Source organism: Melozone crissalis, unplaced genomic scaffold (genome assembly GCF_028551555.1).
Source record: "Melozone crissalis strain CALT ecotype California unplaced genomic scaffold, PUWL_Pcris_2 ptg000006l_1, whole genome shotgun sequence".
In the NCBI taxonomy this organism is placed as follows: domain Eukaryota; kingdom Metazoa; phylum Chordata; class Aves; order Passeriformes; family Passerellidae; genus Melozone; species Melozone crissalis.
This window is the reverse complement of record NW_026535784.1, coordinates 29,611,186-29,637,816: the sequence shown is the minus strand read 5'-3', so window position 1 is coordinate 29,637,816 and position 26,631 is coordinate 29,611,186. Positions and strand designations below refer to the sequence as shown.

The 26,631-nt window shown below is 40.9% G+C and overlaps 1 protein-coding gene across 2 annotated transcripts in view; it reads right to left on the bottom strand.

Moving 5' to 3' along the window:
* Window positions 1-23,134, bottom strand: part of VEGFC (vascular endothelial growth factor C) — a 68,543-nt gene extending 45,409 nt beyond the window's left edge. Inside the window, exon 1 of one of the 2 annotated variants that reach the window (XM_054295637.1) lies at window positions 22,943-23,134. In XM_054295637.1, coding sequence (XP_054151612.1) covers window positions 22,943-23,086 — 144 coding nt within the window. In that variant the 5' untranslated portion in view covers window positions 23,087-23,134. Of the gene's footprint in view, window positions 1-22,292; window positions 22,378-22,942 lie in introns of those variants that run through there. The other variant, XM_054295638.1, reaches the window with a different exon arrangement.
* Window positions 23,135-26,631: the final 3,497 nt, after the last annotated feature.

The window sequence follows — 26,631 nt, the reverse complement described above, 5'->3', positions numbered from 1 at the left end:
GGTAAACTCAAAGTGGGGATATCAAAATTACAACTCCTAGCAGAAAAAACATGAAATTGTCAATTTGCAGTTTGCATAGACAATGCTACATACACAGAGATAAGAAGTACACATCCATATTTGTGGGTTTTTTTTTTTTTTGGGAACTAGAATTCCAAGCATATACCACAGCTGTTATTCAACACCTGAATATCCAAAGCAGGTCTTCAAACCAATAGTGACAAACCTGCATCAAGAGCTTGTCACCATCTTGATGGTACCTTCCATACATTCAATCCCAGCACTTATGTCAAGTTCAAACAGAAAATGAAGGTAGTTTGTGACAATGTACAAGTCAACAGCAAATTAGTTACTTAGTGAAGGCACTAACAGGTGAAGCACTAACAGTGAAGTGGCTGGTGCAACACAGAACTAAGCATGGATAAAATTCTTCCAAGAAACGCTTTGCAGAGTCTCCCAGAGATGCACCCTGCCTCAGCTATGCCTAGAAATACCCCATTACTATATATATATATGTATGTATGTATGTATATATGTGTATATATGTGTGTATATATAAGAGACACATAATATATATTTTATAATATATAATATATAATATATATATTATATATATTATAATATATGTTATACCCCAGTTATCTTAAACTGTGGTTCAATAACAGGTTTCCTTTAAAATTCAAGATACTGCTTTCTAAACTTCGCTTTCCACTATAATCCTTAACTAAAAGGTTGTTGGAAATTACAGAAGCAAAACAAAAGGAGTTTCTTTGGGTCTCCACTTTCTGTAGCAATTATTATGGCTTTATATATACACATTGAGCAACGCAGCAGTTTTGGGGTTTGTGGTTTTTTGTTTGTTTTCCATAAATAAGAAGAGAATTACACCAACTCTCACTAACATGTCCATGACTTCTCCAAAACGAGCTTCTTTCATATTTCAAGTCTCTGGCTGGTGCCTATGCTTCCCAAAGAGGGAATTAGTCTGACCTGGTCTGCCCTCTGTGCATGACACTGCAGCTGCATTCTCAGGCTGGGAAGGGGACTCAATGGCTCTAAGGAGCATTTTCTTGAGCAGAAGTGTTCCATATGAAGTGCTACAGGTTTTTCTAAGGCTCTTAGTGAGGGAATGAAAGAAGGAGGACAAATGCCCACAGAACTTCCACGCCACTGTTCCTGTGGCCTGAAATTTCAAAGCTGCTCTAATTCACTCAGCAAGCTGCTGCACAGCCTGCTAATGTCAATTAGAGGTAGAGGACCTTAAAAGAGCTTAGAATTAGAGGTAGAGGACCTGTCCATTACCCTACACCCACCTGTAGTTTTCACCTTTCTCTGAAGGTGAAAACTAAAATCCTCAGTTTTCTTCTAGCCTATGATAGAAAATTACATACACCAAAGGTGCACCTAACACACTTCTATCACATGCAGACAAAATAGCATTCCATCTGGCTGTATTTGCAAGGACAACAAAATTAACTGAAGTTGCAAGTGCTTTCTAACCATGCTCAATACCCAAAGGTGTTTCACCACACTTACCCACGCCTGCTTACCAGTTTGAAACAACAGCATGTCCAAGCACCATTTGCGCACATGAATTTATTTGGGATTCACAAAGGAGCATCACCAAGGAGAATCTCTCCAGGAAGCTGATCACTTTGGCACCCTCTGAAAGCTTGAGTTTTGTGCAAAGTGCAACAGGTGCTTACATCTAAAAACTGCACTTAGAAGAAGGGGTCAGTGACCACTCCTTATATATGGTCTGATACTCTGAATGCTTTCCCTGGAAATGGGTATCTGTTATCCCAGTAAAGTTTCTATCAGAAGTTCAAAACCATCCAGCAAGTGTTAGCCGCTGCCCAGCCATCAGAATGTCTTGCTTCACACTGGGCAGCTCCCCAGCATCCCAGTGCCAACAGCCCAGCCATGGATACCCTGAATCACTCTGGATCACAGAATCTGTCCCTCAGCAGCTTGTTGCCCCTTTTCCCCACTTTGTCGCCACAAAGATCAGACCCTTGATCTTTCACCTAAAAGTATAGCTAAGAGTAAAGACTTGAGATTTCTACTGAGGATGTTGGCTCCATATTTTCTTTCTACGTGTGGGTCTGACATAAGTCTGCAGACTGGGACAAAAACATGGGATTGCATTCTGTTTTCACATAAGTGCAAGCCCAGAGTAACTACTGACCTAATACACTTATTTGGGATATAAAACTGAGTAAATAAGAGAACTCAAGCCAAAATAACTCTTAAAGATTTCACTTCTTTAGTTTATGGCTTTTATACTCCTTAACACATCAGAACAGCCTCATATTTTTAATATGCAAGGTGTATTTCAGGTCTAGTATGCCCAGTTGAGGAAGAGTGCATTTATATTTAATTACGAAAAAAATTATATTTTTTTCTCTAAATACACTGCTTGAAAGCTTTTCTTTTCCTGTTAGCAATATTGCCAAATCTTATTTCCATCTTCAAACAGAACTGTTACTGTTTTATTTAAACTCTTGGAGGCACAATTCAAACTTCCACATATGTTTCCATACAAAGCCCAGCAATGACAAAAAGCTCAAAAAAATTTAAATATTTCTTCCAAAGCCAGAAAGGTCATTTGGACTTAGATGCCCAAAATTATTGGCTGGATTTGGCTCACTAGAATAATTCCTTCTGCACGTAGCTACAGCTTCCTCCAATGCTCTTTTTCAGATATTTCAAGATGTAAATAAGGGCAAGCTGGGGCTGCACAAATTACTCACACAGCTTGCTCCCTGTCATAACATTTATGGAAAGATCACAGCTCTTCTCTCTTCACTTAACTAGAAACAGACAAGCCATGAAGATACCTACTCTGGTTTGCTGATCTATGATGGATGAATATACACTCACATAAAAGCAGCATATGTGCTTGTAAGAGGACAATTAGGGACAAGAAGAACATTACCTCCAATCATGTGATGAGATTTATAATCACTACAATGAAGAGAGAGACCCATGTCACTCCCTGGTCAGCATAATAAGGCTGCAATGATGTTTGGATTCATCACTTGAATCTGTAGACATTGAAACTGCCTTACTAGTGCCACATGCAGAAGAGGGAAGGGGGGTACAATTCACTCTTGTTTCCTTTCATATGTGTGAGATTCTCATAATGCTGTCTCTCTGACAACACTGGAACGCAGACATTACTTACCGTGGCTTTAAAATTAATCTTCTAATACTATTTCACATTTAGTCTTCTACGCAACAAGTATATATAATGTTAAATATTAAATGGTAAATCACAGTTTTATTTTAACTATCATGAGATTATATTTTCATTATTTTGCTTTGCTGGAATCACAATTTTTCATATTTGGGAGTGTTGGCATTTTACTGCAGCAGGTAAAAAAGGGTTTTCTATGTGACCCAGCAGATAACAATGACATAGGAAGCACTTCTGCAGCAATAATGTAGATTTGTTTATTGCTCTCCCTATCTTTATAGGTTGTTGTTCTACAGACCATATAAAACACTTGCAATTTATTAGTAAGGCAATTTAAACTAGCATGGTAGGACAGCTGAACTGTTCTTCCAATTACAGTTTGCAGGCATTCAAGAATACATTTTCTCCTATGCTTTGTTTTTGTCAATGCACATTAGCAATCATAAATATGAGACTGACAGGGTCAGGATTATCAAGTTTAAAAAAATCAAGGTACTGCACTGGATTTGAGGTAAGAGTTTTAATTCACTTTAATTTCCACTTTCCTTTCTAATGAAATTAAGCAGCCTTTTGCCATAAAAACACAAATGGGAAATATAGGAGACTGCATTCAGTGTTCCTCATTTGCCATATTTTCTATGAAACTATCACTTGGAGTACTGAGGCAAGAACTGCACTTCACCTACAAGTCACCTGGGTCTCACTGTAATTGCAATCTACTCAAAACAACTTTTTCTGTTTTAAGCAGAAAGATGAATTCTATTGCACGTCACAGTTCGGGGAAAATACGACAAAAAAAAAATGAGGTAACTATAAAACACTTTTGACTCAGATGAAATGAGTGTGAGAGAGGTGACTTGGGTCTCACTTCCCCACTCAGAATAAAACTATTAAAGAAAGATGAAGATGAAGCAAGAAAGCAGGAGGAGGAGTGAAAGAGACCCCACCTTTGGCATCTGAGAGCACAGGCAACTATTTCATTGGCACTGCCACAGGGGCTTCTGAGTTTATCTAAAGGCACATTTGTGGACAGTCACACTTAGATATGAAACAAGTTAGAGTCATGCATGTATTTCATGCAGATTAGGGAATAAAGACCTGTAAAACTACTTAAAAGTATCTCATTAATAAAAGGAAAGTTACTAACTCAGTGGCTTCTGTCTTGTGCACATCTTGATCGCCTTTTATAATATGAAATGATACAGAACACAATACAATTCTTCAAGTGAAAGCAGTCAGCCTTCTACTCACCCACCCCACATCAGAGAGCATGCACACTGATTTGACTGTATGATGAGTCAGGCAGCTAACAATTACAAAATCTTTTCTAAATTAGGACATGATTTTGGCATGAAAATATATTTCACCCTAAATATGAACAGTTGTCCTGATAATGCTGATTTACTGCATTCTACTACCCTGAGATTCCAACTGTCAATGAGTATACAGACCTGAAATCTTATGGCAATAAAATATTAACAAGCATAAGAAGTAAATATCCTGGAGTCTTAACATACACTTAGGTAAGATACACCACGACTGCAACAAGTATAAGCATGAGGTCCTGAAAAACAGCTTACTGATCTCCAATTTGAGTCTCTCCTCACTATTTAAGAGAGTCAGCATCCTACTTTCAGTTGGGAGAGAGCTCATTTCTTCTTAGTGGCTGGTACAGGGCTGTGTTTTGGATTTGGTATGAGATTGACACTGAAAACACACTGTGTTGCTGGGTAGTGCTTAGCCTAAACCAAGGACTTTCCAGCTTCCCTTGCTCTGCCAGCAAACAGGTGCACAAGAGGCTGGGAGGGAGCACAGCCACAACAGCTGCCCTGAAGTGGCCAAAGGGATATTCCATACCAGAAAACATCACAAACAGTATGGAAACTCAGAGGAGCCCATCACTGCTCGAGGATGGGCTGGGCATCAGGTGGGAAGCAACTGTCTTGTGCATCACTTGTCTCTCTTTGGTTTTAGTCTTCTCTTTCTTTGTTATTTCCATTATTATTAGTACTACTATTAATATTATTATTCTATTCAATTATTAAACTGTTCTTATCTCAACCCATGAGTTTTACCTTTCTTTTTCCAGATACTCCTCCCCATCCCACTAGGAGCTGGGGGCAGTGGTATTTAGCTGTGTGGCATTTGGCAGCTGGGGTTAAACCATGACAGTGTCAGTATAAAAGTTTTAGGCATTGTAAAAACAGGCAGTTAAAAAAATCTAAAATTTGGCAGTAAAATAGTTTTCCAGACTATTTTAACTTTAAATTTGCTTTTGGATTTTGTGTTTTCTAAACTGAAACTGACCTTCTGGAAAAAAAACCATAAAACTAGCAGAGATTAATTTATGGAAAAAAATTGAGTAGTTTTACTTCAGCTATAGCAGAATTGTAATGTGACAATTTTAGACACACATTTGTATTCTTATTTTCAAGTTATCTAAAGCATCTATGTGTAAATATAGATATAGACACATATTGTGAATGTGCATGTGTGTTTGTGTGTCTATACATAAAAGGGTGGGAACAGCATGATTATATTCTATAGCTCGATCTAAACTAAGCAACAGCATCCGGATACAGAACAATACCTTAAAATAAAACTATATGATCTCAGGAAATTCCATACTAAAATTATCTCTCCTTCAATTCCACTGTATTAGCACTGAATGGGAATCAAGACAACAGCTGGTGCTAGCAGCCAGAAGCATTGATCTATAGAGAGTTTTTTTCTTTAAAAAAAAATTGAATGTGCTTTAGACTCTCTCAGCATATACAGTATGCTATATAGCGCTCCTACTAACCTTAGTTTCTGCATACATTTTACTGGAGCAGTAGGAATAAACTGGATAGCAGTTCCAATTTCTTCATTGCTGATTTGCTTTATCTTTTTCACCTTCTACTTCAGCTGCTTGCTATGTGCAATTCAGCACCAACCAACGGGATTCACACAACCAAGCAGATGTTCAATACTGCAGAAACCTGAGCTTGATCTGAGGATGAAAGTTTCATATGCTTTAGAAAAATCCCTCAGCAATTTCCCCCAAGAGGCTATGGAAAAAATGAAATGCAACTGAAAAGTGTTGCTGTTGTTGCACAGGATAAATGTGCAAGTGCACACCTATTTAACGCCCCCTCCCTCAATTAACCTGACCATTTAAATGAGGTAGCTTTTGAAAACTGAAATTTGTGAATATACCTTGTAGCTGTGGTTACTGAGGCCATGCAATGTATTCCTCATAGCTGCCAGTCTCTGTCTTGTAGCTATAACACAGGACCAGACAGTGTGACTCAGCTGCTTAAACTTTGAGCAGTTACGGCACAATAATCACAGATGTTTTTCAAAGAATGACTACCTCCTTCAAGGCATTTTCTGCTCTAGGGATATTTTTTCACAGAACATTGCAAAGTGAAAAGCAAACAGGCCCTCACAGCTGGGTTAACAGTACCACTGTGATCTAAGTTATTGATCAACAAATGTCCTAGATTATCCCAAAAAAACCCCACACCCACTCTTTCTATTCCCAACTGCTTATTCATGCCCTCCCACAAACTCGTGTCTCCTGGGTAGACACAGGCACATGTGAAGCCGAGAACAAACCAGACTAAAACAAAACCAAAACAGTTCAACCAAGTACGCCTTAACCTCACACCTCTGCCCAGGCAAGCTGCCACTCGGATCATGTTCCCAATCCAGTTTCCCACATCTCCCACTGGCACTCAGAAAGGGACAGTGCAAGTGACAAACAAGCAAGTGCGCAATGGGAATAAATACCATTTGGGCTGGCAGCACAAACCATGCAGGTTCTGGCAGTTAACTGGAACTTCTCCAGTTTGTCCACTTGTAAGACCTTGTTTCTAGCTGTTTATTCAAAGGTTTTGACAGACTTTAACCTGAAGTTTGATTTTCCACTGAGGAACTGTCCTAATGTCTGTTTCTTGTCCACATTAATATAGTGCAGCCTCCTCAATGAAGATTTGCGGCACCTTAAATTGACAGGGAGGTATGACATGGAGTGATGAGAGGACAAAGAAAAAATGGAGGGTGACTCAGGGGCATACTTTTAACATCTCCAGTAAAATTTAGCCAACAAATAAGCCTCACAGCTTATGAATTTCTGGTAGACTCTGGCAGATTGCTCTGCTACAACATAAGAAGTTTTAAGGAGCAATCAGTGTATATTCCCTGCAGCTGCTAAACAAGACCTGTTGTGCAGGTACAGCTTTGGTCTGCAGTGGGTCACGAATAGTGAGAAGAATAAACTTTAGTGTAAAGAAACACAAAACAGGAAAAGGCTCATTTTGCCTTAAGAATAAAATGAGAAAAAGAAAGGACACAGGGAGGGAAGAGAGTGGAGTCTGCAGCTGAAACCTGGATCTCAGAGCAGAGAGTGAGAGAAAGAAGAAAAGAAAGCTGTGATCTGGAGCTAGTGAGGGACATGGGGAGACACACACTCCAATGAGGAATATACATTGGCACTAATTTGCTAAAGAAAAAGTGGAAAAGGAATCAAAGAGCCGTGACAGCCTGGTGTAACCTCATTCCCATTTATTCACATGAGAAAGGGCAATTAAAAATTATGATTATAGGTACTAAGATGGGAAGGGAGAGATCAGATTATTTCACAGTTTGATGAAGAGAAGCAAGGTGTGGACAAAACACAGTGAGAAATTAGAGACAGATTTAAAACACAAGAACTGCTCAAGAAGCCTAAAGGACTCAAGCCTGCGCCCTCAGCTATTTTACTACTTACACAAAGCAGCCCTAAATAAGCAAAAAACACTCAAAGGTGTTAAGACACACAGGCTTCTCTCTCTTCAGGTGTATCAGCTTATGCATCAATTCACAGTCCCCAAATTAGGTTCAGCATGCAATTGACAGGCTGCAGTGAGGGAGGTAAGTGGAAGCACTTAGACTGGTCATGCTCCCCAGTTCCCCATAGCCAGCCCCATTCTGCAGAGGACTGGAGGCTGCCCTCTAGGTTTGGATAATACAGCTGCAGGCATTTTTGTTTGCCTTTTCGAAGTCCCTAAACATCAGGTAACTCCAAAGAGTATCAGAAGTACATCAGAAAAAAGGCAAGTTTTTAACACCAGCATTATCCAACTTCTGAACACTGTTTTTACTGAAGTAGCAAGCTGTAGTGTATTCATACACTTCATACATTTGTGGTTTCCATGCTTGTCAGCACTACTAGATTTATCTTGGCTCTAGTGAAACATATTATTTATGTGGAATGACAGCAAGACATTGATAATAAATCTTCATACCACAGCACGAGAAAGATTCCCGGACTCCAAACTTGTGTCACCGAAAGTCCAAGTACAAAGCAGAAGACAAATAATATTTATATGTCCTTCTGGTAGTTTAGTTATTTCTACAGAAATAATTTTGGACAACTACCTTCGCTCAACATAAATAACCAATGGACAGTCTTGTAAATTGCCAGTGCAAGTTCAGCTGCTCATGAACTACACGGAATTTGTTGCAAAAATTAACCTGTTTACAATTACATCATTAACCAGATCACTTTACACAGAACACAAGCACAGTACTATCTAATCACAGGGACACCTGAGTTGGAGCTTCATAGCTGCTCCTGAGCCATGTTCTGCAGGAAGCACAGCTGACTAGTTAAATTAGCAATCAGTCCAGCATTACCAGCCCTCCACTTCAATATTGCTTATTCTTATCCTATATGTATGCAAGGAGAAAATAAGATGAGCAAAATTAGTTTGGCTAATAAGAACCTTACTACCTACAAAGTTTAAATGAGAAAGAATTTTATTAGAATAATCTGTTCCCGTTGGTAGCCACGGGTCATGAGGAGGTGTTTGTGAAACACTGCATCCAGGTGCACAACTACTCTTAATTTTGCTACACAGTAAAGCAAGATCAGCCACTAGGAGTTATTTGCCTGAAGTACTCATAAGTAAACTGTTGCACAGTTACTGAAAATCCAGCAGAAATCCATGCTGCTACCAAAAGGAGTACTTCCCTCTCCAGCTTCCCAACATGTGTAGAGGAAGGAGAAAGAACCAGAAGAACAGGGACAAGCTTCTGGATGGAGCTCTCTTCTCTCAAATTAAGTACAGCCTTATTTACCATAACTCATATGCAACACAGTTCCTTGTCACAGACACTACCTTCTTCAGCAACCAGGGCTGAACCCAGACAGGCAGGACCAATTACACCTTTCTATCAGTTTTGCTTACAGAGCATAATTATACTAGAAAATTAGTGTATTTCAGACAACTCTTGTAAAACCACTACAAACTCAGTAAGAAAAAAATAATTAAATAATACAATTTGTCCTTCCAAGGTACAGCTCTGGCAGAGCTTGGCATTAAATACAGCGACCTTAAAGAGGGTGGTAGAAACTTCTACAACTGTGGTGATCTTCACTGACTAGAGTCAGAGAGGTTGTGGGGTTTCCTTCTTTGTTTTATTTCAATCTTCTAGCAGACTTTGAAGCCATTGGTGCAGCCCAGCTAAAGCACTTACATATCAGAGTATCAGGATGCTGGCTGCAAACTAATTCTGATTTTATGGAAGCAGATGGGAAAACTGGTAAGTAGTGGCTTAGAGTAGTTCTGCATGAAATTCTGTTACTTTAATGATTACCAAAATCATTAATTCCATTTTTCTTTCATTTATTAATTCAATTTTTCTTTTAGGATTGCTACTGAGGTATCAGTGCAAGTTTTGTAAGAAAAGCAATTAACTTCATATCTTACTAAGACTTTGCATTTACTTTAATTTCTTCAGTACTGCACTAAGTCAAAGTGAAAAGGAAATTCCAATTCTGATTGAACTAATTAGCTAATGAACACAACCCACTCTGGCTCAGAAAAAACTTTTTTAATAGCTTCCTCATTAGGCAGTTTGAAGGTAAAAAAAATGTATGTATAGTGATGACAAAAAATTAAGTCTTTAAAGAATACATGTGAAATAGTCTAAGTTGGGGCTTTATGATAATGCACATACCAGGGTTTTTGAGGAAGGAAAGAACAAAATCAAAGCTAAATACAATTGTAATAAATATGTGCAGAACAATGACAGAAATCAATAGGTTGGCACAAATATGAAAAAATATTTATAATTCAAAAATGTTATCATGATCCAGAAGAACTTCAATTTTTTTCAATATATGACTTGTTAGATAATATCTCTATTATAACAAAAATTATTTAAACAAATATGCCTCAATGGGACCTTTGGCAAGATGCATAAATTCCTCAAATACAGCAGAACATGGCACTTTTCTAGTGAGCAGAAGAAAAAATGTCCCAATACCACAAAGCAGAAGGAAAAACAATGCAAGGACAAATTTAAAAAAAAATCCTAACCCTTCTTGACTTCATCTTCTTCAGAAGATTACAGGCATTTCTGAGGGGGTAACACTCAATGTCTGCTAAAGATCACATTGTATAATCTTTATCTGAAGGGCTTCTCTTAATTCCCTTATCTTCTCCCTCCTCCTAGAAGATGAGAATAGGGAATTAAGGGAAATTTGTGACTCAACTCCACCTCCTTCCTCTAAATACCCTTGCAACTGTTCCTGTACTTTTCTATGGACTAGGGCATCGAGAGAAGAAAAGGATCTCATGGATTGCCCGTGTACTCAGCACTGCACTACTGTTCATCAAATGGCATTTGGAAGATGGAATTTCCTACAAATGAATCCATAATAGGGGTTTTCAGGCACCATAAACACCTCAAAACAGCTACAGATTTTAATTCTGACCTGGAGGGAAAATATTTCCCCCAAGGTGGCAAAGCCACAGGCAGACGGCAACTAAAGAGACACCTCAGATATAATAAAGGTCTGAAGATGAAAATAAAATCAATCTCTTAACCAAGAGGGTGAGAGAAATCTGACAATGCACCCACTGACTCTGACTGAGTATATGAGCTAATGAAATATATGAGCTAATGAAATTTGTATTTGATTGAAATACAAAATAAAATAATAAAATGACACATTTATGTTTCTTCTTTAGTTTGGTCTTCAAAATTTAAGGACATATATCCCAGATCCGCAAATTAAATGCCCTTTCTTCCTCCCAAGTGCTGAAAAGAACTTTTGTGCCTGTGTGACACAAGGTTCAAATTATAAATCTTAATAATATTAATCAAAATTAACTATAGAACAAGTCTTTACATATATTGCAAGTCTACAAAACCAAAGAAACTCCACTGCCCCCAAAGCAGCACCATCATGGTATGAAGTAGCTCAGAATCTACCAAGTGCTAATAGAATCTTCAGCATGAAAACAGACCAAGCCATGGACAAGACATCCTTAGAGAGATACTGAAGAGGCAGAGGGATGTCTTCAATATCCTCAATATCCTATCCTCAATATCCTATAATATCCTCAATCCAACAAGGTGAGTAGGAGGGGAGGGCTCTGGAGAAACTGATTAAGTCCAAATATTCTCCTTAAACAGAACAGCACACGCTGCTGACACGACAAAGGCCACTTGCAAACCATTAGCTTGCCCCAGTGGGGTATTTCCTATATTCTTATGCTTTAGGCTAGGCTTGACATGTATCTAAAAATTTGCAAGCATGGGCAGGTTTTAAAATTTGCTTGGTCATATGCACCTAATTAGTGCACCTAACCAAGCCCTCACAAATCCTGCCTGACAGTGACATCTTATTGTTAGCAGGCATTAACAGTCTTTGCAAGACTGCTGACATATTTCACAGATCACGCTGAGACCACATCTCATTTTTAAAGAAAAATCATTAAGGACATTAAATATACAGCTCATGGTTTATAACTCAAAAGATAGCTAGTTCCATTAAATCTCTTACTGCGCACATGTGGCAGGCAGAAAAACACATTAAAAGCATAATGAACACAAAAGTCTAAATAATCATACATCATCTTGAAACAGGCCCCTAAGAACAACTTTTATGTGAATTTTGAGGAAGTAGTAATAACTATGAAATGCCTTCCCCCATCCTGTTCTTCAATATAAATATGGGTAGTTCTTTAAAGGAGGCACTTTAATCATACTCCTGTCTGACATGTTACAAAATACTGGCATATCAAGACACACTTTTAAAACAAATACACAAGTGAAATTATTAGGAAAGAGAACAAAACATCATTGTGTCCCTACACACATCTGTTGTGTCCCACATATGGAATCTTGTGTGCACTCCTGGTTCTCCCCTCTCCTTGTTGTGCAGTCTTGGAGAGAATTAAGAAGGCATGAATTCAGGTGATCAAAGGTAAAGAACAGTTTCATTTCAAAAAGCAGGTTACATAAGTGAAAGATCTTTAGCCTGAAAAAGAACAGTGGAGAAGGGAACTCAATAAAACCACAAGAACAGAATTGCCCCCTGCCTTGTCCAGAGGAGGGACTCTGGAAGTTTCATATTTATTCAGCAGGTGTCAGAACCAATCCTTTTGTTTGTCTTGAGCCTTTGTTTGGTTGTTTTTTAATTTACTATTATGTATAGTAAATAGAACATCCACTTAAAGGCATACTTGTTGATACAGAGGAGCATTGATGTGAAAAGCTTCTGTGGGCTCAATGAACACCTGGAGAAAAGTCCACTGAAAGCTATTAAAGAAAACGAAATAACACACACACCCCATCATTTAAGGCAAGGAAGTTCACAAGCTGCAGCCAACAGCCTGTCAGCATGCAGGGACACTTTCCATTTCTTTGCTCAGAAGGAGGTTGTCAAGCAGATCCTCACTATTACTAATTTGGCAGGGCTTTGGATGGTAAGGGCACAAATAAAAAGAAAAGAAGGCCAGCCAAAAAAACCTAAGAGGTACTGAAAGACCAGAAGAGTGCCTGCAGCCAGGTGCATGTTGCCATGGCTGCCCTTTCACAAACATGATGAGTCTGGGGATGTTGCAAATGTCTGCTGCTGAGTTTTCCAACTGAAGTCCCCAGCTGGCCAAGGAGTGAGCAGCAGGTGCATGCTGACACACCAGGCATTTCTCCTAAACCTGGTCTGTGGGATGCAAAGGTGGAAGAAAAAAGTGCAACAGAAATTTCCCAAGCCATTTCCATGTGGTGGTTTGAGGACAAATCAGCTGGATGTTGTGCATCAAGCTCCCTACAGGTGAATCAATCAGGGCAGCTCACATGCTCAAGGATAAAAGAAACTTTTGGGGGCAGGACTCACTGGGCACTGTCTTCTTGCAGGAATAGAGATGGCCATGGCTAAGAGGCAGCCTTCACCTATGGAAGGAACTGGGGAGAAGGGTGGGCTGGGGGGAGGATGTGACAGATCATCTCTCATCACGTACTGTGTGTGAGGATTCCAACACCACTCTCCAATCATCCCCTGCCACATCAGTGGGGCACAGGGTGCAAGGTCAGTGGCTATAGAGCATGGGCTCCCCAGTCAGATTGCTGAGAATGGCACACAGGGCTAATCAGGCATTTTGTCTGACCAGCTACAGATAGTCTTCTCTTATGTGACTTCAACACTCCATATATACAGCACAAGCCAACTAATCATGGAGTAAAGCAGCAACTTACAAGCTCAAAGTAAAAACAGATCATCCATCTGTCACATGAGATGAGGATTTGAAAATTTCATTAATTTTCTGAAACTGCTAGCTAAGATATCCAAAGAGTTTCATTACTACAAAGAGCCTTTTTATGCTGTTAATCCAGATTAGTAGTGACTGCTCAATTTAGAGTTTGCCTAAATCTTTAGTTCTACCTGATGCAAGAGAACAGGCTAATTCTTCCTTCCTTTGAAGCATGGCCCTGCCCTCTGAAAATTCTTCTCTGCTCCTTTCCCTACTTCCTGTTCCAAATTCATGGTTCATTGTGCTTTTACTGCTTTACAGCCCATCCACAGATATTTGAAAAAGGAAAGTACTTCAGAGCTCCTCTACCAATTTTTACTTCATTTGTTTTTAGTGATTTGATCACCTGCTGGCCCAGCCACATAGAGAAATAAAAATCATTAATCTTAAAAATCTTCATAATTTTCATAACTGACACTCAGAGAAAAATCGGCAGCTCTTCTTGGATAAGAAAAATAAAAGTGTTTTATCACAAAACACTTTACAACTCTCAGTTGTACAGACTGCCTTTCATCAAGACTTGAACACCACAATCTTGGAGAGAACCACAACTGTAGGCAGCCCTTCATCAACCAGTTTGCCACTCCGAGGTGGTCTGATCCCAGTCTGAGTCCAGCTGTCAATTTACACTACCTCCCTCAGCACACAAACGCTGAACCCCTCCCCAGAGGGGACATTCTCACGTGTGCAGTGCTATTGACATGGCATTCCTGGCAGCTGGAACCAATTGCACGGAGGTACCAGGAGCTGCCCACCTGCCGGGCTCTGCTCGGCCACAAAGGCGGCCCAGACCACTCCAAACCGTGCGCTCAAAACAGTCCCCACAGCTCAGAGTGAGCCTGGGAACACAGGGCAGAAAGCACACACGCAGCACCACTGACACTCCAGCAAGCAGGGAAAGCCTCAGAGAATTTGATTTGGAGCCCCTTGCTTCTGTTGTCTGGCAGTTTGGATGAAATTAAACTTTACAAAGGAGACATGCCAATACCCACCATACTGGGCATCACATCAGTGGGATTTTTGCAGCCATTAATGTTCTCCTGAAAGCTGTGCCCTGTGGGCTGCTCAACAAGATTCTTGGTATTTTTCAATGAACCAACATTTTGCCCTTCTCTAACCAGCCAGAAAAACATTTGACTGGAAAGTCAAAGTAATTGTCCTTCCTGGGAAAACAAATTCTCCATATTTACTGATTGTACACTGTGCAAGCCTGCTTATTAACATAATCATCTCATTTCCTCCAAATCACAGAATATTTCAGCACTAATGAACTAAAGAAGGTAAAATTAGAAAATATCCTTGTGGCAAAGAGATGCTGGATGCTTAATATGAAAAATTTGACATTTATAAGTCAACTGAAACAAAGTAAATTGTTGTATTTGTACCGCAGCAGTGCCCTGCCCATTATGCAAGATGTGCTGGAGAGTGGGTGGGGTGAAGAGGAAGTCCTGGGCTCTGTTTTAATTTGGAAACATCTGTCCCTAGGGAAGGGATAAACTTCAATAAGGCATCAACTGACAAGTTTATTTTGTATTTTCTTTCCACAGTTAATTGGACTGCTGATCTAACCATAATAGTATAATTTTTATAGAACTGCTACTTGCCTCCACCAAGACTCTTGATTATTATTACTTTTACAGGCAAATTACATTTCTGTCAAGTTTATCTGTGGGTAGTTACAAACAGGTAGAACTGGACTGATTGAAGTTCCCTATTTCTAAGATGAAATAGGAGTGGTGTATTCTAAGTAATAGTGAGTGTGCAATTAAGCAGAGATTCTCTCCTCAGCAGCACACCAAATAAAGAATTATCCTATTAGGGGTACGAAATACAAGCACTGTCAGTGACTTTCAGTGAAAGCTTCTATTATGGTATCCTCACAGTCTCCACCTCACAGCAGCCACAAAGCTGTCACACAGTGTGCAGCACCTCACAGTTGTTAGTCAAGAAGAATGACAGGTCAGGGCTGGTAAATTCACAGGGCTCCAAAAGCAACATTTAAAACAAAAATAGATTATTTAAAAAACCAACAAAACAAACAAGAACACAAAAAGAAACACCAAAACCCTCTCAGAATTACTTCCAGCACTTGAGGTAAGAAATGCTTTCCCTTCTTTTTTTTTTCTTAGGGAACAAAGAAAACCAAAGAGACTTTCCCTTAAGCAGACTGGAGAGTTTACCCACCAGCTGCAATTTTCTCTCTCCCTCTGAAACAAATACACCCATTAAACAAACTAACTAGCCCTCCAAACATTTGATTGTCCACACAAACATGAGTAAGTCAAGAGCAGATAAGGTGTAGAGCTTCACTTGGCCAGTTTTTCTCTTGGCTCTAAATGCTGTAACTGATGCCACAAGTACATTCTGGACAGCTGGAGCAGTTCACCACAAATGCATTTGGCCAGCTGAATTTGGCAGTTGAATTAACTTGAAGGACAACAGTAGTTTTGCTTCTTTCAAACAATTTCAAATAGAAAAGAATATTTCAGTTGGAAAACACCTACACCAATCACCAAGTCCAGCTGCCTGACCACTTCAGGGCTGACCAAAAGCTGGAGCATGTTGTACAGGAATTGTCCAAATGTCTCCAAAGCACTGACAGGCTCAGGGCATCAACCGCCTCTCCAAGAATATTGTTGCAGTGTTTGATCATCCTCTTAGTAAAGAAATGCTTCCTAATGTCCAGTCTAAACCTCCACTGGTGCAGTTTAACTACTCCCACACATCCAAGCACTGCACCTGAGGGACAAGAGATCAGCACCCCTCTCTCAACCTCCTCTCCCCAGAAAGCTGAGACAGCAGGGAGGTCACTCTTCAGACTCCTCCTCTCCAAGCCAGATGGACAGAGTCCTCAGCTGCTCCTCACAGGACATTCCTTTCAGCCTTGTCACCAGCTTTGTTGCCCTCCTACAATTACATCAAAGGACCTTCACATCCTTGAATTCTGGGGCTCAGAACTGCACACAGAACTCAGGATGAGGCCACAACAATGCAGGAGAGCAGGGTATCTGCTGTTTCTAAAAATCTTTAGAAATATTAGAAGTTTTCACACATGCTTGTGGGGTGTTGGGGGACTTAATATGGGTCATCTTCAGGGAAAAATATTAGGAAATAGCCAATTGTTGCATCTGTTCTCAGAAGCTATTCTGCTTAATTCCTCTCTTCTCTCTTTCTCAACAGACCATAACTATTGAGCAAGCAAAGTCAAAGAATTAAACCATATAATTGTGTAAAGGATTTTGTTCTTCACAATTCCTGAAATAACTTAGTGCTTTCTCAGTACTGCTGCAAGAAGGTAGGAGAAGTAACACAGGTGATGTCACACTTGGCACCAGACAGAAATACATGTCATTTGAAATACGTGTCATTTGCTCCCCAGCAGCCTTCGGGCATCTTCTTCCAAGAACTGTCCAATTCTTTGCCAGAATTTTCCCTTGTCCAGTATAAAAAGTCCTGCTCAATTCAGTAAGGAGCAAGATATAAAATGTCTTCGACAGTTTTTAAGCTGCATTCTGAAGGTCAAACCATCAGAAAACTGTGAGTGAGTAGGTAAAGTCATTATCTGAACACTATGGAGTAATACAGAGTTAGGGTGACAGCAGTGTCAAGTAACTGATGTCATTAACTTCCCCAAGCAATCATTCTTCATTGAAGTTAACCATAAACAAGATCTCCCAAAAGTTAGTGGCAGATGACATATGGCCTTAGTAACTACATGAAGAATGATTACACACTCATCTACACTCAGTAAAGACTACAATACTGTCAAAATACAACAACTGCTATGATTTTTTTCCTTTCCTTATCAAAAGTTTTCCCCCATGTTTTCTCCTCCTTCCCCAAAGAACACCATTTCTCTTGATTGCTTTGCTAAAAAGGAGCTTCTTACTATAATATCTACTCCCACTGACAACTGCAGTCTCTAAACACTTGCAAGGAGTTGCAGCTATCTTAGACAAGCCAGAAAATGTCAAAAGAAAAAACCCATCAAACTAGTTCAGAGTTAAAGGGATTGATTTATGAAGATTACGATGGAAGAACAGAAGAATAAATGACTTACAGCATAGCTATTTCCTGACTACAGTCTGAAATGCAACAAAGACGGAGAGCAAAACAAATATTGTCACCAAAAGAACTTCTGAAGCAGATAAACACAAAACAAGACAAGTTGACAAAGTCAAAAACAACCCATGCTCCTGTAAGTTATCAATGTTTTAAATTAAAACTCTGGTGTAATTTATGCAGCCATTACTTTCTTGGAAGTAGATAACACATTTACATGGAGGGGAATTTGGTATTACATTATCACTCTGAATAGAACCAAGGTGAAATTTTAAAAGTAATAAACATTTATAATAGATAGGGAAAATAATCATACCTATCCTACTTACTAAATAAAATTTAGTGCTTTTCCAAACAAAACTCCTAAGAAGCAACTTAGTCTTTAAAAGAACTTGCCCCTTTCAGGGACAATCTTACTTGGAATTTCTTATAACTCATTCTACAAACAGCTGTAACACATTTTTTTTTACATTAAACAGGATATTACATTTGATAGGAAACCAGTGAGACTTTAGTTGTATTCCCTTTTTTTCCAAGGATTTTTTTTTTCCATGAATCACTGACCACATTTAAAAAAGCAGCAGCAGAAGGTTCTCAACAGATTTCTATCCTGGATGCAGGGTACCAGTGGGAGATTATTTTTACCATCACTCTCAGCTACAACAGTCTGAAGTCTAAGTCCTGGTTTATTTTTACTAAAATAAGTGGATACACATCGTTGAAAAGCAGGCAAGACTTTGAATACACACAACGTAAGTGAGCATAAAAATAATACTTTTGATGAGATGCTTCTGTATGCCTCTAAACACTGCAGTTAAAATGACCTCTGCAGCTTTTTTATAACCTTCATAAATGCATGGGATTGCTGCTGACAAACAGCTGAAGTCCCTCCCAGGCACACTAGCATGCTTACACTAGACAGGAATGCTCTCCAAGAACTAGAAAATGCAGTGAGCTCCTTGAGCTTAATACCGTACTTTAGTCACACAAAAGGCCAGACCAAAGTTTAATATCTATGTTTGCAGAAGCATTGCTTACTCTTTAAAATAATTACTGCTACCAATATTCATCCTGTTGTATCAGCTACAAATAACGATTCTAAAAAAAACAGCATCTTTTTGTGTTCATGCATCTGAAAAGAGAGTGGCTACACACATACACACAAGAAAATTTGCAGCAGACTAAGCAGCAGCAGCAGGAAAACATCTTCTCCCTACATGCTCTACTTAGCACTGCTTAAGTACAGGGAGTGAGGTGTGTGCTTGTTTTCAGAACAGACCAGCAGCCTCATCTCTCACCTGTGCACAGAACACTGAGCAAAGCACTTGGTGAACTAACGGGTGACCATGAAACTGATGGGTCTGAGATTGTACCGTGGAGATACAGTGACAGCAGGAGTGCCAGGAAACGGACACGCTGCTTTCCCTCACACTCCCACTCACTAACAGTACTTAAACGCTGTTAGCTGTCAATGAGCAGCACTGTATGATCAGGTCAGATTTTAAATGATTTTATAATAATCAAATTTAAAAGGTATATTTCAGGTAGCATCCAAGAAAAATGTAGCTCAAGTAAGTGCATGCATTTACATTGTGCTAAACCACAGAATCACAGCTCAAACTGCTCTGTACTTTACTGCTGTCTGTGTACAGAGGCCCCAGTGAAATTTTCACAGATGTGCTTTACAACAGGTAAATACATTTTCACTTGCTATTCCCATTCTAATACAAAACTAAATATTTTCACATAAATATAGTTTTAAACCTTTTCAAACTACATGGGACAATTGACCAATATTGCATTTGCACAGTCACATAATTCTCAAGGCTGTGCAACAAAATGATGGTGCAGCTATGGCAAACCCTGCCAGCTGTGTAGTTTCATTCCAGGTATTGTTACCTCATTGCCATTAATGAAGTCTAGGTACATGCTACTGCCACACCTTTATTTCAATGACCTAAGAAGTTTAATTCCTGCACAGAATACCCACGTGGTTCCTTCAGTTCATTTTTAAACTTTCAGCAAACTAACAAGAAGGCATTATTTATTTCTTTAAAATAATACTCTCCCAAGTAGATAGTTTATACTCACCCCACATTCCTTGTACAAAATTACCTAAAGAACACAAGCGGGGACTAAACACATTATAAAAACACTCAAAGACAGTACATATTAAAACATTCAAAGCCAGTACAAGGAGCTAAAGTTGCAAAGAGCTCACCCTCCCCTTGCTGCAGCTGCTCCGAGCATCCCTGCGGGGCGGCGGGTTCGTGCCAAGCCCGTGAAATCCGGGGCAGCAGGGCTGATTCCCCCGGGCCCGCCTGGAGCACAGCGCTGACTGAAGGACCAGGCTGCTCTCCACACCGGGCTGCTCTCCACACCGAGCCCCCCAGGCGCAGAGAGGGGCGAGTGTGGCTGCCAGGGGCTCACAGCTCCTCGGGACAGCCCCCTGTGCTGCAGGAAATCCGCAAGAGGTGATTTACGGGCAGGGCTCGTTCCCATCCCACTGAGCTGACAGTTCAGCTGAAGAGTATTAATCTGGGCCCTGAAAGCTTGTTAAATAAGGAATCACACCCTTAGGCAGAAAAAAAAATTAGTAGGGGTGGGGGGTAGAAGGGGAGAGGGATGAGGTAGTGTTGCACAAGCTTATCAGTGCCCACTTGCTGCAGAACATGCCCTTACAAGAGCTGTGTATGAAGAACTACTACTACTTATATCTGTAACACTTCCAAGTTGCTGCAAATCTCTAGACAAGTTTAATACGTGAAAATTACCTGCTTAAAAACACAATACTCCTATTTTCTGGCCAGCTTTTCCTCCTATGTTGGAGGAGCCTCAACTTCATTCACACTTTTTAAAGCGCTTTCTAAAGCTAAAGCTCTTAAAATAGGAGTGAAGAGAAATACATACATTGAATGAAGAGCTGACCCAATGGCCTGTATGACCTGCACTTAGGCATCAGTTTAACATGCAGCAGCATGGCATCTTGATGGGAAATAAAAACATAACATCTGTGAACTTCCTTGAAGTTAACAAAGTTCAAGCAGTTGGCTTTATACTGACAATACAATCATATTTTCCTTGAAACAATTATTTGAAGTTTATTTATTTAATCTTCTCATAATTACCTAAGATACTCATCTCAACATTCACAGAAACAAATATGTGCAGTACTCACTCACTCAGTTCCAGCAAAAGCAACAAACTCATAACTAAAGGCTTCCAACATGACTAAGTCTGCCTGAATAATTCTCTACTTACTACTCAGCAGTAGTCAGGCACAAAAACGTTTTCCTATTAACGTAATCGCTTTACACATGCTATCCCACTCTCCTTGGTCTCTTGACCTTTCCTTCCTTTGCTTTGCTGACAGTTCCTCTTTTTCCAGGGAGCACTTGCACTTATACAAATTGCACTGCAGCGGCAGCTCCCAAAGACTTCGAGGTTTCTTCAAGAAACAGAGTAACTTTCCACACGGTATGCTGGGAGCACAAAAGCATCACTGAGGAGAGTACCCTCACTATCAGCTGTTCTACCTCAGCAGTCTAAGTACACAAAGTATGTGCTATGCTCCAGCTTGGAGTCTCTCTGTCTTTTCAGCATAAGCTATTCCAAGGCTTTACAACTCAAATGCCAGTTTCACCCAGTAAATAACTGACTTACAGGCATGGGTTGGAAGGAGTTGAGGTATTTTTACCCTCCACTAAGTTTTGACATTCTTTTTTTTCTTTTTAATTTTTATAAATAGTCTAAGTGGTAAGAGTGGCTAACTGAATTGATTTTGTGTTCCTACTTTAAAATCCTAAAGTGTGAAAAACACTTTATACACTTTTAATCAAAATGACCATTGACAGCGTTATTAGCACTCAGAATACTGCAACATAAGCATTCAGCTGTAGTTTAAATATTTTAAGAGAGACTACAGTATAATCAATAAACTTTTCCATGCAGATTTGAAAAGTATGAAAGTATGACTTCTGTGTACAACGTATGGTGTACAACAGTTTGCATACCTGAAGTGCAGCTAATGTCTACTACCAAAACTTGATTTCCTAAGTAGTTACAGTAAAATTTCCCAAACTTTTTAATCAGTAAAGCAAACAGCATAGGGGGAGAAAAAAAATCAGAATATTTAAATTTTCATCCACACAACTCCCTCCCTGCCCCATACTGAAATGAATAATGAATGAGCTAGGTCATGATTGCTTTCAGTAAGTATGTCAGAAATCTTCAAAACAATGAGATGAGAGTAAGACAGACATCAAAGGTCTCCCTAACAATGCCACATGCTTATACAACCACATACTATGCATCTTTTTTTATGCATCAGCATACCAGGAACTGCATAACCACAAGTACCAAAGGTACTTGAGTTTTATGTTACGAAACTTAATATGCAAACAAAAATTAACCGAGAATTTTAAGTATTTGTGTCTGGAATCCGACAATTCAAGCCCAACCTTCACCATGCGTCTGGGCAGAGCTAAGGTTTTCAGACCGGAGTGTCACCTTACACCTCCCGTCAACTCTGTCACACAGCAGCAGCAGCTCACCCAAAGCGTCAGTAACTCCAAGAGACTTCTCAACAAATGGAAGGTCTGGGGTTTTGCTGTCATGGTCCTCCCACGCCTCCCGGGCCGCTCCATTCCGGTGCCCAGCTGCTCCCGGAGCGCTCCTCAGCCCGCCCTCTGTCCCCCCGTCCCCCCGCGCTGCCCAGGGCAGGACCCGCTCGGAGGCGCCTGCGGGGCGCGCCCCAGCTCCAGGCCGGCATCAGCCGCAGCCCAAGGGCCGCTGCCCGGCCGGGATCGGGATCGGGCAGTCCCCGCTGCACGGCAGGAGCGCAGCCCGCGGGCTGCCTCCGCTCATCAGGTGTTTCGCGTCCCTCTGTAAACGCAGCTGTTCCCCGCGCAGCCCGCCCTCCAGCATCCCCGAAAACTCAGACACTTCTAAAAAATGCCTTCCCCCACTTTTAAGGAATCCCCCACACACACTTCAAAAAGCTTCTCCCACATCTTTTCCTTGGTGGAATTCCCAAGCCGTCCGCTCAAAGGAGGGACTCGCAGCCTCATGCCCAGAGGAGCTGGCATCTGCAGCGGGGGCACGGGCTTACCTTTGCCTCCCCCGCGTCGGGCTCCTCCTCGTAGTAGCCCTGGCCGGACTCGTAGGCGGCGGCGGCGGCCGGCTCTCGGGGTCCCAGGAGCACGGCGCCCGCGGCCAGGCAGCAGCTCAGGGACAGCACCTCCAGCAAGTGCATGGCGCAGCGACGGCAGCGCGGGCGCGGAGCGGGGCAGTCGCAGGAATGCAGCCGAAATTAGGAGGCTCCTTCTTTTCCTCTCCCCCCCTTCTTTCGCTGTCCTCTCCCCCCTCCCTCCCCTCGCAATATCCAAGGCAGTAAAATCCGTGGGATGGAGAAGATGCGGTAGCAGCAGCGCCTGCAGGGGAGTTCCCAACTTTCCCAGCCGCTTTGCAAATTCTCACCAAAGTTATCCAGAGTTTGCCAGGTAAAAAACCCACCAGGAAACCGGACATCCGAGGCTGCGCTCACTCAGGAGCAGGGGAGGTGGAAAGCGCAGAGAGGAGGAGGAGGAGGAGGGAAGGGAAGGGAAGGAGGGAGAGAGAGAGCGCGCCAGGGAGCAGCAGAGCGGGACCGAGCGGCCGGTCGCAGCCGGGGAGATGCCTTGCTTCGGGCGGGCCGGGCCGGGGGCTCGGTGCCGAGGGGCCCCGCCGGGCTGTGCCGGGCTGTGCCGTGCTGTGCTGTGCGGGCGGCTGTCAGCGCGGCCGGGGGGTGCGCGGCGCCCGGGGCTGCGCATGGCGAAAGCGCCCTCTGCCTGCGCCTCTGCGCGCCGAGAGGGGCCGGCGGCCGCCTTCCTCCTCCTCCTCCTCCTCCTCCGCCGCCTCCGCCTCCCGCCGGCGCCCCGGGGAGCGATGGCCCCAGCGCGGGCAGGAGGCGCCCGGGGCGGCTCTGCCGGGAAGGGGCGGCGAGCGCGGCCGGTCCCGTCCCGCAGAGCGCGGCTCGTCCAGCCACGGCCCCGGCTCCGCATGACAAACCCCGCGGCAGGTCCCAGCCCCGAGGAAAAAGCGACGTGCCCGGCTCGTTTCATTAGGCTCGGAAGCCAAGGGGTGAAGTTCGGTAAAACTCACACAGAGAAATCATCCAAGAAAATTTTTGTGAATCCTAATCAGTTACTTGTTGAGCAGTGTTGGCAGCTTCACTTAAGACAGTATGCAGCTAGTTTTGGCTGCAGCATAAAGGATTTTGCCGTGTTAGAAACAGTAATCCAAAGAGCACCATAATTATTTGTAGCCTTCCTATCAATGACATTTTGAAGACGTCTTCGAAAAGAAGTAACACCCCATTCAGAGCCCTAAATAAAACTGAGCGTAGATCCTGTGTTCCGGTTACACTGTGATTAAGAGTTTAAAAAGAAAGCATATTGCTATCAAAGTAACACTCTACTGCCTGCTCAAATCTCAGCTATGCAAAAGGAAAATGTTATATTCCTTATACTCTTATTTTTTGATTGATTACTGACCCTTGTGTAAATATTTAAAAAGCTTTTAGTTTGTTTTCTGCATCACTTGTGTACATTTTTTGGTAATTAGACTGTATGGGAACCAACTGTGTTGGCAGATCCCTGACTGCCTTGACTAGATGCTGGCAGTCTGCTCATGTTACACTGCTCTTATTCTTTGGGAATCCCACTATGTTATTATTTTGGGAGTTATACATAAAGGTGTCTCTGAGAGGCTCTCAGGTACCTCCTGGGTTTTTTTATTTATTTGTTATCATTTCCAAGATGGTATTTCAACATGCTGCTACACAAATATTTTGATGCTAGAAGGTAATCACTTCATTTGCAATCAGAATGAAATCTAAAGTTTAAATAGGGCTATATTTTAAGAGGCTGTATAGTCATTAGAAAATTTTTGAAGCACTAATGTTTTCTAAATACTTTCAAGATAGAGTAAAACAATGAAATAAATACAGGGGTAGAAGTTAAGCAGAACAGCTATGAAGATACAAAATAGCATACATAAATTAAAAAGACCATTGTTCTTCACTGGACTCTTAACAGCGCTTCAGATCAAAGCATAGGATTAAAGCCCAAAGAGAGCATAGTCCTGGATGTAAAAGCCATCTAAATAGAAATACAGCATTACTGATTTGAGTGTAAATATATTAAAAATCTCTCAGAAGTACCACAGACTGGTATAGAGAAGTTCATGTGCAGCACTTTAATAAAACCTGCCTGACAAATCAAGCACAGATAATATTATTTCAATAAATGAGTGCTGTGCAAGGAGAAGCCGCGGAACTAAATCACAAAACTGAATGAAACATACCACTCCTGCTGTGCCATCATAATATCAGCTGGCTTCATTATTTATTTCCCCGGTTCTCCAGCACTTTCATTCTTCCCCCCACAATTCATAGAACATCCATCATGGGATCAAAGGCTTTTATGTAATAGAGCATTTCCACCAACTGCCCTGTATAGCAAGTTTCAAGTGTCATAATTGAAAGCTAGTAACCATAGTCATGGGGGCTCAAGTCTCAGTCTAATCAAGGTTTTAACAAGAAAGTGGTTGAAATCTATGATAGTTTATATGTTCTGTGCACAAACACATAAATACTCCATTAGTTCTGGGACACTAAGGTTTTCCTTAATCTAGACTGTATTTTTCTCCATCCCATAAGAGATGGCTAATTTGAAGGTTTACAAATTAAAATATATTTCATACTTTCTCCACCACCTAATAGTTAATATTTCTCCTCTTGTTTTCAAATTAAGTAGAAATCAGCCTACAGGACAATCAGTTTAAAATTCTAAGTGACACTGTGTATACTAACAGTGAGCTGACCTTATAAACATAGGTGACTAAAGAGATATCCTAAAAATGTAGAGACACAGCTCTGGATCTGACTGTCCTTTGTGCTTCAATGGCAACAATAGCTACTGTTGAAAAATAAAACAACAATTTTTATGTCAGAAGTAAGAGTCTTTCAAATGAATTCTTTTAATATTGTTTTAAGAAGGAGTTTTAAAAATCCAGGCCCCAATGCCTTGTTCAAGTTGGTGTAATATATGTCTGCCAAGAACACACCTCTCCTGTGTCTAGAAATAGCTGATGTGCTCCTTTCAGATGCATTGTGCTTCTGAAATGTGGATGCATTTCAATGCCTGTTTCCTGTCCATTTGTTAGCAGTGTGAAAACTCACTGCAAGAAATGTGAGCAGAAAGTGGGAAATACATAAGAGTTAAGAGCAAGAAAAAACAGGAGCATGCTTTCATAATGAGGTTTACTTGCTTAATGTAGAAATAAATGCTAACAAATGTTTTCTTTTTACAGAATGTGATTTTCATTATCTTTAAATTATCTTTATTGTGTTTGGTTTAAAGCAATCTCCTTTTCATTCTCCTATTAAACAGACAGAGGCATACTCAAGAGTTAAAATCAGATACCATGGCTTGTTTTTTTTTTAATACACATCAGTCTTTCTGGTAAGTTTCCATGGCATTTATGTTTATTGTAAATCTCAAAGGTAAAAGGTAAAAAACATTGCTCCCTGTGTGCAGCAACTCAAAAGACTGTGGAAGTGCTATTCTGGAGTCATCCCAAAAGATGAAGGCATTAAGTAAGCTTCCTTAGTTCCTTTACAGATGGGACTCCACCATGCTTCCTCTATTGATTAAAAAAAAATCGGGTATTGATCAGTGTCTAAAATATCAATGTCTGGTGTAGATACCATAAATTAGGGGAAATGTAAATAACGTAAATGTTTAGGGGGAAAAAAAA